Below are 17,072 nucleotides of genomic sequence, written 5' to 3'. Positions count from 1 at the left end.
AAACGTTCGGACATCATCATACAATACCAGTAGCAGTGACGCCTACACGGAAGACTTGGAACTGCAAACAGATGCTGGGGTCACCTCAGTGACATCTGACGCTGTCCAACCAGAAGTTCGATTTTTGTTTTGAGGGGTGAGGAAGCTGACTGTACTAAAGGATTAAAATAATTTCTTGACTGTAGTTTCTCACTTGTTTTTATTTTTGGCGGGAGAGGTGGTGGTGGGGTACAATTTCACATTCTATCTGGAGTTGAGGGGAGGTTGGGAAGCTCAGCCCTTCACCCAAGAATAACCCAGTTATGACATCTCTCCGCGTGGGAAGTGTCTCCTTCAGCACTGGGAGGATTTGAGGCTGCACCCCAGTGGGATTCCCTGCTTGAGTTGGAAGGCCACTCAGCGTTAGATGCAGATGACAGCGCGAGTGCGGAGGATTTAGCTCGCTGAGAGTGGAACACCGGAGGGGAGACTCGGTGGAAGGGGCTTCCCCCAATTTGGAGGCGGGGAGTGTGCTATGCCTAAGGGACTGGAGAGCCGGGTGGCCCGGTGGCTGAGCCTTCCGTTGAGGGTCTGAGGTACGCGACACTGCAGGACACCGTGTCTGAGTCACGGGCGGCGGCCCAGTGGTGCCCAGCCAGCCAGCGCCAGACCCTGGCGTCCTCCATCTTCTCTCCTGAGCTCCCCCTGCTCCAGCTGCCGGAGCCACGGACCGCAGCACCACACACCCCCGCGGGGGGGGACGCCGCGCCCCATCCCCGCCCCCGGCCCCACCCCAGCCCCCCCGCGGGGGCCCTGACCCCACCGCCCGCAGGCACTGGTTGAGCTCCCAGGCGGCGAGCCGGCAGCGGGGACGCCCAGGAGGGGTCGGAGCAGCTGGGGGCGGCGGCCGCCGGGTCGGGGCTCCCCCCCCGCCCGCGCTCGCCGCGGCGGTGGTGCGTCCCGGAGGTTACCGGAAGTGGCCGCGCTCGGCGCTGCCATGTTGAGGAGCCGCCGCTGCCGCTGCCGCCGCCGCCGCCGCCGCTTTGTTGTCGCCTCCTCCGGCTGAGGAGGCTCCCCGAGCGGGGGGGAGTGGGGAGGAGGGGGGTCGGCTGCCACAGCCATGGAGGCCAACTGGACCACGTTCCTGTTCCAGGTAGTGGGGGCCCTCCCGGGGGGTACGGGGGGGACAGGGGGGCCGGGCCCCGGGCTGGCGGGCGGGCGCTCCTCCTCCCCTCCCTCCCGGCTCCGCGCTCCGGCCCGGCCTTAATCCCCCTTTGTTTTTCTGCCCGCCCGCCCGGCGGAGCGGGGCTGCTGAGGTGAAAGGAGGCGGCCTCAGGGGTGCGGGGGAGAGAGCAGGCCTCGGGGTGAACCCCGGCCCCCCCCACCCAGCACACTCACGCACACGCACACACCCTTCCCTCCCGCCCCGAAGGGGAAGGGAGGAGGCCGGTCGCTGTCACCACCCGCGGCCCAGAGAAAGGAGGGCGCCGGGCCGCTGCAGAGCGCGGGCCGCTCGGCCACTGCGCGCCGGGCCGGGCCGCACCGTGGGGTGAAGGCGGTCCCCAGGCTCTACTCTGAGTCGTGTTTCCACACACACACACACACACACACACACACACACTCACTCACACACACACACACACACACACACTCACACACACTTCATCTTTCGCTCGCTCTCCTTTTTTTTCCTTTTTCAGCTCCCTGTTCTCTTTTTGTGTGTGGTGACTTTCTGACCCCCCCCAATCCCCACGAATAGCGGGTATCCCGGGGTTCCCCGCCACTCCCCTTTCCCGCCGCCCCACCTCGTGTTTACCCAGTTGCGGGGTGTTGTGTGTATGCCTTCCTCAAACTTTTTCACTGGATTTACGTGTTTTCTTTACCAAGCCTCAGCCGAGTTTGGCAGTTGACACCCTCTCCCTCTGTCCAGCTCTGCCGCCGTCCCGTTCCGCCGGGGAATCCCCAGCCGGGCCGGGCCGGGCCGGGCCGGGCCGGGCGGGGACCGTGAGGGCCGGGACTCCGGAGGCCAGACCTCCTCCCGGAGCGCTTTTCTCTCTCGTTCCATCTCGGACGTTTCCTCCAACCAAGTGGGGGAGACAGAAAGCGGAGAAAGCAAACAAAGTCCGCTTACAAAGCCCCCGATGAGTCATTCTTTGGGGTGTTGATCTTCACTTTTTGCAAGAAACTTCCAAGTGACTGTAGCCCATACAGTTGGCAAGCCTCTTGCCAGCCCACTTTAGGTGGGGGACCCCTGTTTGGAAGACTTGGGCTGGAACTTATATTTTTCTTGCTTCGTTTCTATTTGCAAACGAAACGCTTCGTGGGCAGTAGCGCTGAGCTCACGGAGAAACTTGGGAACCGGAGGAGGTTAGGAAGCTCGTCACTTTAAGTGCGTTCTTCCCGCCTCTCAGAGTTTTTTTCCTACTTTGAATAACTTAGTGAAATCCCAAACGCTCCCGAGACCTTTTGGAACTAACCAGGAACGGATGCAAAATTTTTGGAAACTTCTCCCAGCCACTGGACCCGTCTCAGTAGAGCTAATCTAGAACATTGGAGAACTCAAACATTACCTATTGGGTAGTGCTGCTTGGTTATTTTAAGACACGCAGTCTTTCAAATGTGAGTAGTTTGATTTTTAAGGAGTTGTTGAAATAAATTCAGGCTTCTTAAAATTGAAGATACTCAAAATTACGGGACTCAGAAACTTCCCCCACTTCCTTATTCTTACCTAGTGTTGTTTTATCCGAGCTTGGTAATTGTGTTAAATGAACTTAAAAATGCATTGGAAAATAATTGACATAACTAGCTGCCTTCCAGGTTGGCGTAAAGGTGGCGAATGCCTTCTGTAGGAAAAGCTTTCAAATGATCACTTTAAAATATGGGGCTAATAGGCTATTGAAGTGATTTTAATGTGAGGAATGAATTAAATTTACCATATTAAACGTGCTGTCTATAAACTTAATGGAGATTGAAACATAACAGGAGTTCTTTATGTAAAGGAAAAACCCATAACTAACTGTTGGAAAGCTAGTTGAAAAATTGTTTGGAATATTTTCATTATTCTTTTCCTGGATAAAGCAAATGCCAAGCATTTATTATTGATAAACTGTTTAATTCGATTTTATATTATTTAATTTTTTTCAGCTATTAAAATCATTTTTTCCACCTGATGGAGAAGTGTGAAAGCTCATATTTGATCCTGGGCTTGGCAATGTGTGCAGTGAAAATTGTTGGAAAACTTGTAATTTAGAGCTGAGGACAGTTGGATGGGTAAAGAAAATATTTCAGTCTTTTCTATGGAAAGGTATGAATATTATGGAAAGGTATGAACAGACTTAGTTCCAGTTTTAAGTAATTTTCACTGGGAAAATGGAGACTTAAACTCTCTTGTTTTGTTTCCTGGAGCAGTCTATTGAAATTTATAGTTTAAAACAATTGAATACATGCTTGCTTTCCAGATAACCTGGTGGAAAGTGAAAGCCATACTTATTAAAATGTTTGATGGATGATTCTTCTAACAGGACATTCAAGATATGACTCACTGATGCTAATTTGTTTCAGTACAAAATCTTTTACCCTCTGGCACTGGAGATTTCATGGTGCCATATTCTACCACCTGGTGATGAAATAACATTTCTGTTTTGTTTTTTTGCCAGTCCCAGAAAAAAAAAAGGCTTGGGAGGGTTTAAAAAGCCTTGCAACTTTGATATGATGATACTAGCAAAATAAAAGTCTACCCAGAAGTTATGCATATATTTTAAATCACTTAACTAAAGTCAGGCGGTGGTGGTTATTTCACTGTCTCTCCCCCAGAGATCAAGTTGGGGAAACCCACTTCCCCTCTTAGAAGACTTCATGTAGAAGTGTGGGGATCCTAGGAATCCTCAGAGAGATTTCCATAGTGGTCGAGGCATTCTACAGCATTTCACCCAAGAAGCAGGGATCTGGTGTGACCCTCTTGTGAGAGTGAGCTTCAGCAATGCTGTAAAAATACTTTATGTTGCCACAGACGTCTGAATTGGTGAAATGGCAATAAGTGCTTTTAGTACTCCATCAAACTAATGGTTGTTTAGAATTGAAAAATGCCTCTAAACACCGTAAGTCTGAACTTTGCCCAGAAGATTTGCATTCCCTATTATCTGATCTGTTGCCTTTGAAATTGTATATCTTGAGCTATCTTCAGCTATTAACCGTTTGTATACTGTATGGAAAGTTGGGTATCCTACAGCCAGGTTGGAAAAGGGGTTAAGTTTAGTGTTCAGATTCTTTAGTTTCTACTAATGTCATCAGGGTAAACACTGACATTTACACAAGCTCCATAAATTAAAAGTGGACTATAATTCAGTATGATCGCTAAGTCCAAAAAGATACTCATAGGTAAATACACAATCTCTATGAACAATTCTAGGACTCAAAGGGAGATTCAAGCCAAATTATTAAATGGAAATTGGTACCTTTGGATACCATACCTCCCAATGATTGGGGGGGAGCCTGGAGCTTAGCTGTTGTGCTGCCATCAAGTAATTACATATGGAGCAATGATAGATGTTCTTATCCATCAGGGGAGGAGCTCTGTGTGAGTGTGTGTGTCTTTCTCTTTTTCCCCCTCCTTAATCAAGTTAACTGTTGGACCAGTAGTTATACAATGAGAAGGGTAAATAAGTGTTTAGAGTATCTAAGATGATGGGATGGGCTCCTCCTAGGATGTTGTATGCTTAAAGTATTTGGAACTATTAACCTCTGAGTGCATGTATCCGTTTAGGATTACCAAACTCCAGCATAGGGGCTTGGGCTCACTGTCAAGAGTTTCAAAAATAATGTTGGTAAAGTACAACATATTAGGAAGAACTATTTCAGGAATTTTTTTCCATCATTTCCTAAATGTTTATCAGGATGGAGGTATGGAGAATTTTGAAAGAATCAAAACCAAGAGAATAATTAGTCATAAATACCAAGAACATGATCTGTGATGAAATTTTGGTTTCAGTGCAAACTAAAGTAAATTTCCAGACAATGGCCAGCCCCCAGTTTTGGAGTGCAGAAGCACATTTCAACAGCGAATGTCTCATACTTGAACAAAACCTACAACTGTTGGAAGAAGATGAAAATGAAAGGAATTTTAATTATTTATAGTTTGTTTTCTCTTAGTCTGTCTTTGAGAGCTTGGGGTTTGAAAAACTAGTGTTGCTAAAGGATGCAGACTTCTATGAACTGAGATATAATGACAGGTGTTTTGCTGTGGGCTATCTTCACAGATGCCTTCCAGGTTGATTAATAGCAGGTTTCATTTCAACCAAATCTTTTAGTAGAATTAGGTGAACATTTTAAAAGTAAACTTAAATAGCATATGTATTCAGAGAATTAGATTCCTTTTATCACCTAGCAACAGCCTCCTTTCTCAATCACTAAGAGTTTTCTGATTGAAAGGGAGAGACATAATGCCTTTCTTTTTCTAGGTAACAGACAAGTAGATGATTAAGAGAGAGAGAGAGAGAGAGAGAGAGAATATGTGTTTTGTGCATTCCTATGGTAAGGTACTGTTAAATATGTCTGGAGTGTAATTTTTTTGACAAGTTATTTAAACTTGGTTTCAACACTGACAGACTAATGCAAACTAATTTCATCAGCTGGTATGTCCCTTATGAACCAGAGTGGTGTGTAGTTTAGTCAGCTGTTTGAAAGCAAGATCACTGTCCGCAACTTAGTGGCCAAAGTTTGGGGTCTGCACAGTGATTTTAATGTTTCCTATTGGGAGCTCTTCAGAGTAACTAGGTGATTGCTGGGTCTCTGCTGTAGAAAGTTGCTTACAGGCTCTTTGATTGTTTCTTCTGGTCTCTATTGTTTGGAGCATTTTGAATTTGAAGGTCATTGTGAGAGGCTGAGTTTCTGAAGTGTAAATGTTTGGTTTTAGACCCATGAAGGCTCTCATCACCAACAGCAGGCAGCACAAAACAGCTTGCTGCCCCTCCTGAGCTCTGCTGTGGAGCCCCCTGATCAGAAACCATTACTTCCAATACCAATAACTCAGAAACCTCAGGCTGCACCAGAAACATTAAAGGATGCCATTGGAATTAAAAAAGAAAAACCCAAAACTTCATTTGTGTGCACTTACTGCAGTAAAGCTTTCAGGGACAGCTATCACCTGAGGCGCCACGAGTCCTGCCACACAGGGATCAAGTTGGTGTCCCGGGCAAAGAAAACCCCCACGACGGTGGTTCCTCTTATCTCCACCATCGCTGGGGACAGCAGCCGAACTTCGCTGGTCTCAACCATTGCGGGCATCTTGTCAACAGTCACTACATCTTCCTCGGGCACCAACCCCAGCAGCAGTGCCAGCACCACAGCTATGCCTGTGACCCAGTCTGTCAAGAAACCCAGTAAGCCTGTCAAGAAAAACCATGCTTGTGAGATGTGTGGGAAGGCCTTCCGCGATGTGTACCACCTCAATCGGCACAAGCTCTCCCACTCAGATGAGAAGCCCTTCGAGTGTCCTATTTGTAATCAGCGCTTCAAGAGGAAGGACCGGATGACTTACCATGTGAGGTCTCATGAAGGAGGCATCACCAAACCCTATACTTGCAGTGTTTGTGGGAAAGGCTTCTCGAGGTACTGCATTTTGCTTTGCTTTTTTTCATTATGGTATTCAGTGAACTTCAGTTTCTGTGTGCTCTAGATGTTTATGTGAGAATAGATGTGGGTAGGCCTGTGCTATTAGAGGAGATTGGTGATAGATAAAGTATTACGCCTCCAGGTCTAATTTCAGTTTGGTGTGCTTGACAAGTGGTGACATGGTGATTAACTTATTTCATTTAAGAAGTACCTTAATGGACGCAGGCCTTCATTTGGCACATTGATACTTCTTATCACTGAAAAACCACCAGATCCCAATTCAGTTGGGTGACTAGACGTGAGGTTCACTGTCTGCGTAAATCAAAGAAACTTATTTTCTGGAAGTTGGGATGACCTTGGATATGCTCAATAAAACTTTTAGGAGAATATTTTTCTATTTTTCTGTGCTTACTAACATTTCACTAATTTTCATTTTTAAAGGCTTTAAAAATATAAAGTATACTTAGTAGTAGCTGCTTCTGGCAAGTATTAGGACTAAAACTTTGGGTATTTTATAATTGTAAAGAATCAAGATCTAATATGATTTGATGTTGACTAGGAGAGAAAACAGGTAAGACTTTTGTTTCTGGTAATAGAGGTAAGGAGGCTTGCATCGGGGAGTTGTTAATTCTGCTAGCTTTCTTTAAAATGTCTCCCACCCAAATCTGCCAAGTATGTAAACATCACAGTAAGTAGTATTTTTCTATGTGTGTTCCATTATATCTTCTGTTGAAACTCTCTCTTTCACAGGCCTGACCATTTAAGCTGTCACGTAAAACATGTCCATTCAACAGAAAGACCCTTCAAATGCCAAGTAAGAGTTAAAATGACTTATCCTTAGTGTAGCACTTAATGCACATTATCCAGAAGGTCTGAGCCAATCAAATCTCACCGTTCTTGAATAGTCTTAAAAATCACTGACTTGAGTAAATGTGATCCATTTGAATTCTAGTTTTATAAAATATAAATGACAGCTTCTGTTTCTGTGGGGCAAGATCACTTGAAAATGTAAATGTGTTGTTTTTGTTAAGCTACATTTCTCTTTCCTTGGGCAACAGCGTTTATTGTTATAAGAAAAAAATTAGAGTCTTGCAGAGGTTGTGTATTGAAATGAATAAGTGAATGAAGTGCTTTAAATTAATTTCTGGGTTGATGGTTGAGGTCGTTTTAACTGTAATAGAAGAAAGTATGATTTTTTCCTCCAAAAGTTATCACTTACTGGATTTGTGTCAGCTATTGCCAAATTGGAGCATTTTCTAGTTGTTTGAAAATCTATTTGTGTTAATGATTTTATTCAGCATGAATTGTGATAATGAAAAGATTAAGAATCTTGCTAAATTAAATTACTGTTTTAGGTATCAGTAATTCTAATTTGTTGCTGGAAGTTTTTTTGTGTTCCTTTCCATTAAATTTGTTAACGACTGATTTTATTAAATAAATTATTTGAATTCTAAGAAATATCCAATTGGAGAAAGGAAGCTAGTGTCTTTGAGTGAGTATCTTCTATGTGCAAGACCTTGGGTCAGGCTCTTAATCCACCAGTAGTTTTGTGAGGTAGGTATTATTATCATTTTACAGATAAAGAAATTCAGATAGGTTCACTAATGGTGCTCCATGTTACACTGTTTAGTGAACTGGGGAGCTGGATTTAAATCCAGGTTTAACTGATTCTCGTGCTCACATCTTCTCACTACTCTATGTTGATATTTTTTCTTCCCTTAAAATGTAAGGGTCTAAAATTCACCAAGTGTTTAATTATGAGTCTGGGTAACACATACAATTAAAATTCAACTCAGCTTGCTGATATGGGTAGGGTAATGCCTAGAATATAACGTACTTTTAAATGAGTAGAACAGGATAGTCTATATTTAAAAAAAGTTTTCCTCCCTCATGCAGACGTGCACTGCTGCCTTTGCCACCAAAGACAGACTGCGGACACACATGGTACGCCACGAAGGCAAGGTATCCTGTAACATCTGTGGGAAGCTCCTGAGCGCAGCATACATCACCAGCCACTTAAAGACGCATGGGCAGAGCCAAAGTATCAACTGTAATACATGTAAACAAGGCATCACTAAAAGTAAGTGATGCTTCGAATTTTATTTCTTTCAGATTGATGAAATCTAGATGTTGTTATAATGTATTGAAGGTATTTTTGCTGTACTCTCAAGACTGTATTATTGTTCACCTTACGTGTTTCCTGCTATTATTAAAGTGTGCAAACATGCAATAATGAAGAATGTACATTAGTATTGGAAATATACATCATATGCATGTGTACAAGCAGCACTGATTTTGCTTTCAATCCTGTGCTTATCTAATAACACCCGTGTTAGAAGAGCATAATTTCTCTCAGCTATTTTTCAATGTGTCCCTTCTTCTTTGGTGTTTGAATAAAAAGCTCTAGTATATTAAAATTGTGGCAGCAAAAGCCACACTAGGAAGTTGTGTCATATTGAGGCAATTTTAATTGTTTTTATTTACTGTTAGGAAGATTCTCAAGCATCAGTGGCTCCTAACTCCTGATTGTATTAATAACATGTCCTTAATAGCCTTAAAGATGAAAACAGTGTTAATTACTTTGCTTTTCAAACCCAAATCTGTAGAGAAATGGGATAGCAAATCCATTTTAAGGTTTAAGTGTTTTGCTTATCTTAAATTCAGAGTTGAAGATAGAATATTCCAGAGACTTGTGGATAAAATTCAATATTTTCATTTATCCAGGCTTTTTAAGATCTCCTGAACTATCAGAAAAAGTATTTGCCTAATTCTATTCTGTTATATATTCTACTACTTTATGTATTCTGTTATATATGTACTCTATGCAGCAGAAAACATCAAATTCTCAAAATAGGTGGACAGAAGTGAATAGGAAAGAACACTTAGTGTGTTTTATTCTCATCCATTTTTGCTTTTTTGTAAGTACATTTGCTTATTTGTAAGTACATGTAAGTATCTAGCATGTCATTCTCTGTTAACTTTATAAAAATTTACTTTTAGTGTACATCATTGTGGTCAAGTAACCAAGTATTTTAGGTATTTGATGAGCATTAATTAGTCCATGATAATATTACCCAAGTTCCATTCTAAAACTTGCTTTTTAATATAGCAAAACATCTTTTCTCTTTTATATTGGTTTTCTCTAGCTCTCCAATGTTTTTATTCATTATCTATTTTGACCAATATAGTTATAAGCAGCAAAAAAGATGCACTGTAGTAAAAACTATCAAGTCAAATGACAAACATCATAGAGGCATAAAGAGTCAAAGTATCTAAGTTTTAGATTTTGAAAAAATAGCCACACTTTTTCAAGGTAAATGTAGTGTTTCTGGTTTGTCTTTGGAGTAGCATGTATGAATGAGGAGACCAGCAACCAGAAGCAGCAGCAGCAGCAGCAACAGCAACAACACGTGACAAGCTGGCCGGGGAAACAGGTAGAGACACTGAGACTGTGGGAAGAAGCTGTCAAAGCAAGAAAGAAAGGTAAGAAAGATGAGGCGTCTAGTGCTCAAAGTATGGCTAGAGAAGTATTTTCATCCAGTATGCCAAGTGATCAAAGTAAAGAAGTCATAGCTGAGATAGTCCAGCTTTATGGAAATATTAGATGCTGGGAAGTATAAGTTATTGGCAACAAAGCTTTCAAGCTTCCAGATAAGTTTTTTACTAGGAAATAAAAATTCCCACTATTTCTTAAGTTCTTTCTTTTTGTTTACTTTTTGTTACAAATATAGAATCAAATTTGGTCCTTGGCTGTGTATGCTCAGAGTCTATTTAAAAAATACATATTTTTATTGATTTCAGAGAGGGAGAGAGATAGAAACATCAGTGGTGAAAGAGAATCATTGATTGGCTACCTCCTGCATGTCCCCTACTGGGGGATTGATCCTGCATCTGCCCTGACTGGGAATTGAACCAAGATCTTCTGGTTCATAGATCGACGCTCAACCACTGAGCAACACTGGCTGGGCTGGTCACAGTCCATTTTTATGTCAACCTCCATGCATTAGGGAGCTCCCTTTTTTTTCTGAAATATCCCCACTTACAGAGGTAGATGAAATATCCTTACGTGTATATAAATTCATTTTCTTACAGCAATGCTATTTTCTGCTGGTTAGTGTTCTTTCTGTATTGTTTTATTTATTATATGTTTCAGACTCTATAATGCTGATGTCTTTTCCCTTGGTCTCACCCTTAGTGTCATTCAGTCTGTTGGGACTGGCATTGGCTTAACATGTATGTACTTCAGTTGTTAGAGACATTGCTGTAATTGGGAATGGTCTGCTTTTCTCTTAGATATGTCTAAGAATCATTTGAAATATCCATTTTTAACACAGCTTTTTAACGTACCAGTTGTAGGTTTGACTTCTGGACTATTGTGCAGCCATTTCAAGTAAATCATTTTGTCAGCGTACCATCGGCCACAGGACAGATTCCTAAATTCCCACCCTTACCATGTCTTACCGTTTTATTTTAAATTCATGAGGAATCTTCTGCATGTGGGCTCCTCTGTAATTCCTTTGCTGTGTAGTTTCTTCCATCCTTTGCTTTCATGTGGTGTGGCTGTTCCCTTCCTCAGATCCCCTCTAAACACTCTGTACTTGGATAAAGATAAAAGGAATAGCATCGTTTTCATACATCTACTGGCATTGGAGGAAAAGAATGCAGCAGTCCAGATAGGCTTTCCACCCTTCCTCAGGTGCTGCTTGTTCCTGTCTCCCAATTGAAGATTTGTCATTACTCTGATAAAATGTTTTGTGGGGGGAGTTTGGGGGGAGAAGGGACAGAAAAATGTATATGTGTGTATATGCTATGATAATAGCATAGTAGGTTGAAAGCATATTATGAAGACTTTTACTTAGAGAAGGGGTGAAAGTGTTTTAAGTCATAGAAAAGGACACTATTAGATAAAAAGAAAACATGGGGAGGAGGTGGGGAGATGGCAGATGGGAGAGTAAAAACTCCTTCTTTGGTGAAAACAGGAGAATATCCTTAGCAATGGTACCATCACCTCAAAAGTGAGTTGGTTTTCTCTTTCATTCTCTTTCTTTCTTTCTTTCTGCACTCTTCTATTTGGTATTGTATTTCAGTTTGCTTGCACAATAAGACTCAATTGTTTAGCTCATCTTCTGACCTCCATGAAACAGAATGTGATTGTATTCCCATTTGTATTATGAATCTCTCTGGAAATGACCACCAATGTTAGAAACTTCTGTATTCATGTTAGTAAAGTCACATTTTGGGGGAGAGACTCCTGACCTGAAAACTTAAACTTGAATCAGCATATCCTTTTTCAATATTGGGCTTAAATAATGTTCCCAAACTTGGAAGACAGGTCATCGTCTTTGCGGATTTCTCAGGTTCCATCTAAATCTCACTATTAGATTTCCTGGGAAATCATTTTTTAAAAAGCTCCCTAAATGATTGTGATCATGGCCCAGATTTAGGAATTCCTGATACGGTGTACAGAAGTATGCCAGAGTTACATCATACTGATCAAGGAAGGGCTGCTCATTGACTCAAGGGTCTACCTGACGTTATTTGACCCACTTGAGAAATGTGTGCAGACCTCCATCTTTAGTCTCATATACATTTTTTTTTTTTTTCATTTTGACAGCCAAATCACAGCCAGCCCACTCCTCTGTCTTCTTTTTTTTTTTTTTTTTTTTTTTTTTTTAATATATTTTATTGATTTTTTACAGAGAGGAAGAGAGAGGGATAGAGAGCCAGAAACATCGATGAGAGAGAAACATCGATCGGCTGCCTCTTGCACACCCCCTACTGGGGATGTGCCCGCAACCAAGGTACATGCCTTGACCAGAATCGAACCCGGGACCCTTGAGTCCGCAGGCCGACGCTCTATCCACTGAGCCAAACCGGTTTCGGCTCCTCTGTCTTCTTACTACTCTTTTGTGACACACCAGCAGGTGGTGCTGAATTTTGAGGGGTGGGAGTGTCATCTTTGAAGGAAGTTTTCTTTAAGCTTTTGCTGGATAACAAGGACCAGGCCCCCCTAACTCACTGCAGGGTCTTCTTGCCTGGTTAAGTCCTCCCTGGTATGGTTGGTGGTGTGTATATATGTATAGTTAAATGACTCTAGGCATAAAGTAGGTGATTATGTCATTTAACTAAAATGATTTTTCTAAGACTGTTTATCAGTATCTACTTCTGGATTTTTAAGACCTTAACAGAATGTGGCTTCACCTCTTAGAAGGCTTAAGAGTAAATATAGCATTGAGGACACACACTTCCCTCTGCTAGGTACAATGTGCCTTATGAGAAGATTTTTCTGATTAACAGTTACTGTGTAACCACTGGCCCAGCGCTGTATAAACAGCTCTTGTTGCCTGGCCTGCTGGTGGTTGGCTCTTCCCAAGAAAGTCTTTAGAACTCAGAGGAAGGGCATGAAGTGATAATGAGAATACTTTAGCCATCCTTGATCTCTCTGCACCACCTCCCCCCAGTGCCTTACAGAAATTAACTCATCTTCCCAGTATCACTGTGAGGTAGGTAAGTAAATCTAAACTTTAAATCACAACTGCCAGGGTTAAACAAGTTGCCTAAGTCAGTTCTTGAGGGAGGTATAGCATCAGAAAAGAGATTTGCACACGCTGGGATTCCTGGTCCCCAGTCTGGTGCTCAGAAGGATCCTTCCTTCCTGTTGACTACTTGATAGAAATATAATTTAATTTATTAAATGTTTGTTCTTTTTAATTAAAAGAAGTTGATTCAAACGCTGTTAGTGAATTTGGTTCACTGTTTTGAGAATCTAAAGGCCCTTTTGTCTTCTTATTTTAGAAGCTGCTAACCTGTGCCAAACCTCTACGGCTGCTACGACACCTGTGACTCTCACTACTCCATTCAATATAACGTCCTCTGTGTCGTCTGGGACTATGTCAAACCCAGTCACAGTGGCAGCTGCAATGAGCATGAGAAGTCCAGTAAATGTTTCAAGTGCAGTTAACATAACCAGCCCAATGAACATAGGGCACCCTGTAACTATAACCAGTCCATTATCCATGACCTCTCCTTTAACACTCACTACCCCAGTCAACCTCCCCACTCCTGTCACTGCTCCAGTGAATATAGCACACCCTGTCACAATCACATCTCCAATGAACCTGCCCACGCCCATGACGTTAGCCGCCCCTCTCAATATAGCAATGAGGCCTGTGGAGAGCATGCCTTTCTTACCCCAAGCTTTGCCTACGTCACCACCTTGGTAAACAGTATTATAAAATCAAAATATGGTTTAAAGTAAATATTTACCAGCAACTTTTAGTAAAGTAAAAAGTAAACCATGAAATTGGGAGATTTTATTACATTAGTTAGTAATAGTGTAGTGGCATTTTTCTCCAATTTGGCTGGGATTGTTCAAAGTAGGGTGTATGTATAACTTATCACTGGACCACTTTAGTTTAATCAGAAATTCCTTTTAGCTGACAGCATTGCTTAAACAGGATAGTAGTTGACAAGATGAAATGCCAGAATTAAAACCAATCATAAAAAAAGCAAAACTCATTTCAAAATTTAAAAACAGCATTAGTTTCTAATCCCAATAAATCATTTTTTTCTAAACACTAGGAGAATTCTTCCCTCACTATAACGTGGATGGCTTATTTTAACCTGAAGTTCTAAATCCACGGATTGAGAGCTAGTGTAGAATTGTCTGTGTTTATTGTTTTTATGAGTAAAACATGCATTGTCATAATAAAATGCATTTCAGAGAATATGCATTTTACCTTTGGGAATATGTTAATTTCAGGCAGCATTCCCTATGGGAAAGGTGATACCAGCTCTGATATGCAAAGCATATGATAATTTATCATTCTAACTTCAACATATAATAGGGATTGTGACCTGATATTTGGAGATGTAAATATTGCTAAGCATATTAATCCTGATGGAATATAGCACTGTAGTTGACTTTTTAAAAAAATTTAAAAAAACACAAAAAATACAACCAAAATACACAAATTGTGTTTTGGTAAGAAAAGGCCGCAATCGACAGAGGAGAAGTCAAGCGTGCGGACAGGCAGACTCCTAACAAATGGAGGCCAATGGGACTCCTATTCAGGAGCCAAGGAATACTTTGGGACGTTTAAAATTATTGCTTTAAATTGGAAGACGCTGGAGGCACTGGGATGTGATATGCCCCTCTCTCCCAATCAGAGCCTGTTGATGTTACAACAGGGAAAGATATGTTAGTTGCTCACTAGAGTTTATGTCTTATATTAAATTGTATACAGTTTTTATTCTAACCACTAACTAGGTAGTATGCCCCTTCAGAACAAGCAGAGTGTATTTTTTTTTTTCATTTCTCCTTTCATTTCTTAATCAAGTTATTGTGCAGATTTATTCAACTTTGTAAATATGGACATCACTTTTTTTTTCCTTTGAGAAAACACTTGTATCAGCTTTGTGGTGTTTTCAGGGAGACAGCTAGCTGTCTGCATTCCCTGTAGAAACCAGCGATGATTGTGCACATTAAGACATGTGCTTTTTATTAGCAGAATATTTTATCTCTGTACATAAAGTAGAAACCAAAAGTGAGGGAAACAGATACACCATCATGCCACACGTTAATGTTTTTAAAGCATTGTGTTTTAAAAAGAGTTACTAAAACCAAGACGCTGTGATTTTTATTTTAAGTTGCAATATGTTTGGGTTTTTTTTTCCTTTTCTTAATCTTGCAGTTAAGAGAAATGGAAATTAGTGTGGTAATCTTGCAGAATGTTTTCAGGACTATCAAACTGGATGACTTCCGTTTATACCCCGCTGTGTCAGTTCAAGCATCAAAATAACTTGTATCTAAGGCCGACTTCCTACATCAGGGATAGGTATCTGTGTCATTCATTATACAAACAGTTCGAGGGGGTTGAACTACATAGTAAAAAGTAAAATAAATAGTACTTAGTGTAAAATAATTTTATAAATGATCTTTTGTACTTTAGGACATTAAATTGTACAACTTTTGTATATATAAAAGCTTAGGAACTTTCTGTTTAGCAGGAAGGCAACACATTCCTACACTTTTAATGTATATGTTTGTTATAATGTCCATGTAAACATGCCCTATGTTTGTGCCTTTTAATTAGTTTGTCTCAATAAACAAAATGTAGAGAAAATATGTAGCTATGACTTTGTTATAACTGTTCCTATCCACAGTACAAAAATGGTTTGTTTTTAATATGTAGAGCATTATGTGTGGACTACTGGAAGGACTCATAGGGAAGGTCCAGGCATGGCCCTACTGAGGCTTGGACTGGGCAGGTGGTGGCCACATTTGGAGGAAGCCCACATTTCCTGGCATGCAGCCCCAGGACCAGGTTCTGGGTCTGCCTGCTGGGACCTGTCATCTCTGATGAGGCTGGTAATCACGATCCTCCATGACTCAAACAGCCCAGGCTTCCTCCACAGTGGCCCGAGGAGCAGTACTCGGTGGGGGCAGGTGTGGACCCTACCCCCAGGCTAGAGTGTGGTTGTCAGAACCCTGAAAATATTAGTTCTTTTTTAAAAATTTAAAAAAAGATATATACTAGAAATGATTGTTTTATCAATTCATTGTATAATAAACAGGAATGAGACTTCATTGTATGACTTCAGTTAAAATGCTATTTTGTATGCATTCTTTATTCACTTAAGAAGCTTGTCCGCAATAATAAAACCACGTTGTGTCTTCTTTTGGGAGGGAGAGAGTTGGCAGGATGGGGTTGGCGTGGGCCACTGAAAGGGGGATCTAGTAGGTTGTCTGGTGAAATTCTCCTGTGTCTTGGAACTGGAATTGAGTTTTGATGCTGATGAACTGATTTAACCAAGTGTTGAAGGCACAACGGCTACCGCTCTACGAAAAAGCAGAGATTTTGTTTTTTCCTTCTGGTTGTAACCTGGTTGAGAGCTTCCCCTTTATCAGATTAGCAGCTAAACAGTTGTATTAGATAATCCTCAAATCTGACAGCCTGTTATGCTCTAGGGCTCGCTGCTTGGCCTGCATTTGCCTTTTATTGTGTATTCATTTCCCTCCTAAGGTGTGCTCCTAAATGAAGGTTTCTTTGTAAGCAGATGATGACTTTTCCTGTCAATACCAGCACTGTATTACTAACATGCAAAATACTGCAGATTTATTTTGACAAATTAAAGTTAACCAGTCACAAATGTTATGATGGATTGCTTAATACCTCAGAAGCTTCACCAATTCACTACGATGACAGAGAAAATTTTCAAGCACTGCTTCTCCAGGTATACACATGACGGAGTTGGTCTAGAGAGAGAGGGAGGTACTGTCAGGCTGGTTGGTATTGGATACCATGGGAGGGTGGAAACGCACCAGGCTGACTGCAGGAGAAGTGCCCCTGCCAGTCAGCTTGAGTAAAATCCCAGGAAGCCAGGCCTTGAGGCGTCCCCTGTCCTACCCAAAAGAGAAGATGGGCTTAAAACATTTATCAGGCTCCAGAACCCAGTTTCTTAAAGGGGCTTTAGGCTGGGTC

The 17,072-nt window shown here is 41.6% G+C and overlaps 1 protein-coding gene across 4 annotated transcripts; it reads left to right on the top strand.

Annotated features, from left to right (window-relative positions):
• The first annotated feature begins 805 nt into the window (after positions 1 to 805).
• Positions 806 to 16,743, top strand: VEZF1 (vascular endothelial zinc finger 1). Of its 4 annotated transcripts, none has more exons than XM_028154762.2 (6): positions 806 to 1,132; positions 5,891 to 6,585; positions 7,339 to 7,402; positions 8,485 to 8,668; positions 9,934 to 10,071; positions 13,384 to 16,743. In XM_028154762.2, the coding sequence occupies exons 1-6, from the start codon at positions 1,100 to 1,102 to the stop codon at positions 13,809 to 13,811; spliced, it is 1,542 nt and encodes a 513-aa protein (XP_028010563.2). In that variant the 5' UTR covers positions 806 to 1,099; the 3' UTR covers positions 13,812 to 16,743. The 4 variants fall into 4 exon arrangements, with proteins under 4 accessions (XP_028010563.2, XP_028010562.2, XP_028010561.2 ...); XM_028154761.2 differs by having other exon boundaries at positions 8,467 to 8,668; positions 9,937 to 10,071; XM_028154760.2 differs by having other exon boundaries at positions 8,467 to 8,668.
• The last annotated feature ends 329 nt before the right edge of the window (positions 16,744 to 17,072 follow it).

This window comes from Eptesicus fuscus, chromosome 20, assembly GCF_027574615.1.
Source record: "Eptesicus fuscus isolate TK198812 chromosome 20, DD_ASM_mEF_20220401, whole genome shotgun sequence".
Lineage (NCBI taxonomy): Eukaryota > Metazoa > Chordata > Mammalia > Chiroptera > Vespertilionidae > Eptesicus > Eptesicus fuscus.
The sequence above is the reverse complement of the archived record's forward strand: the minus strand, read 5'-3'. Positions and strand labels throughout refer to the sequence as shown.

Bases quoted from the DNA above. Each gene is read 5' to 3' on its own strand.
- VEZF1 (XM_028154760.2), top strand. From the start codon at position 1,100: ATGGAGGCCAACTGGACCACGTTCCTGTTCCAG. The intron at 6,586-7,338 runs GTACTGCATTTT...TCTCTTTCACAG, and splicing joins TGTGGGAAAGGCTTCTCGAG to GCCTGACCATTTAAGCTGTC. The intron at 8,669-9,933 runs GTAAGTGATGCT...TTGTCTTTGGAG, and splicing joins TAAACAAGGCATCACTAAAA to TAGCATGTATGAATGAGGAG.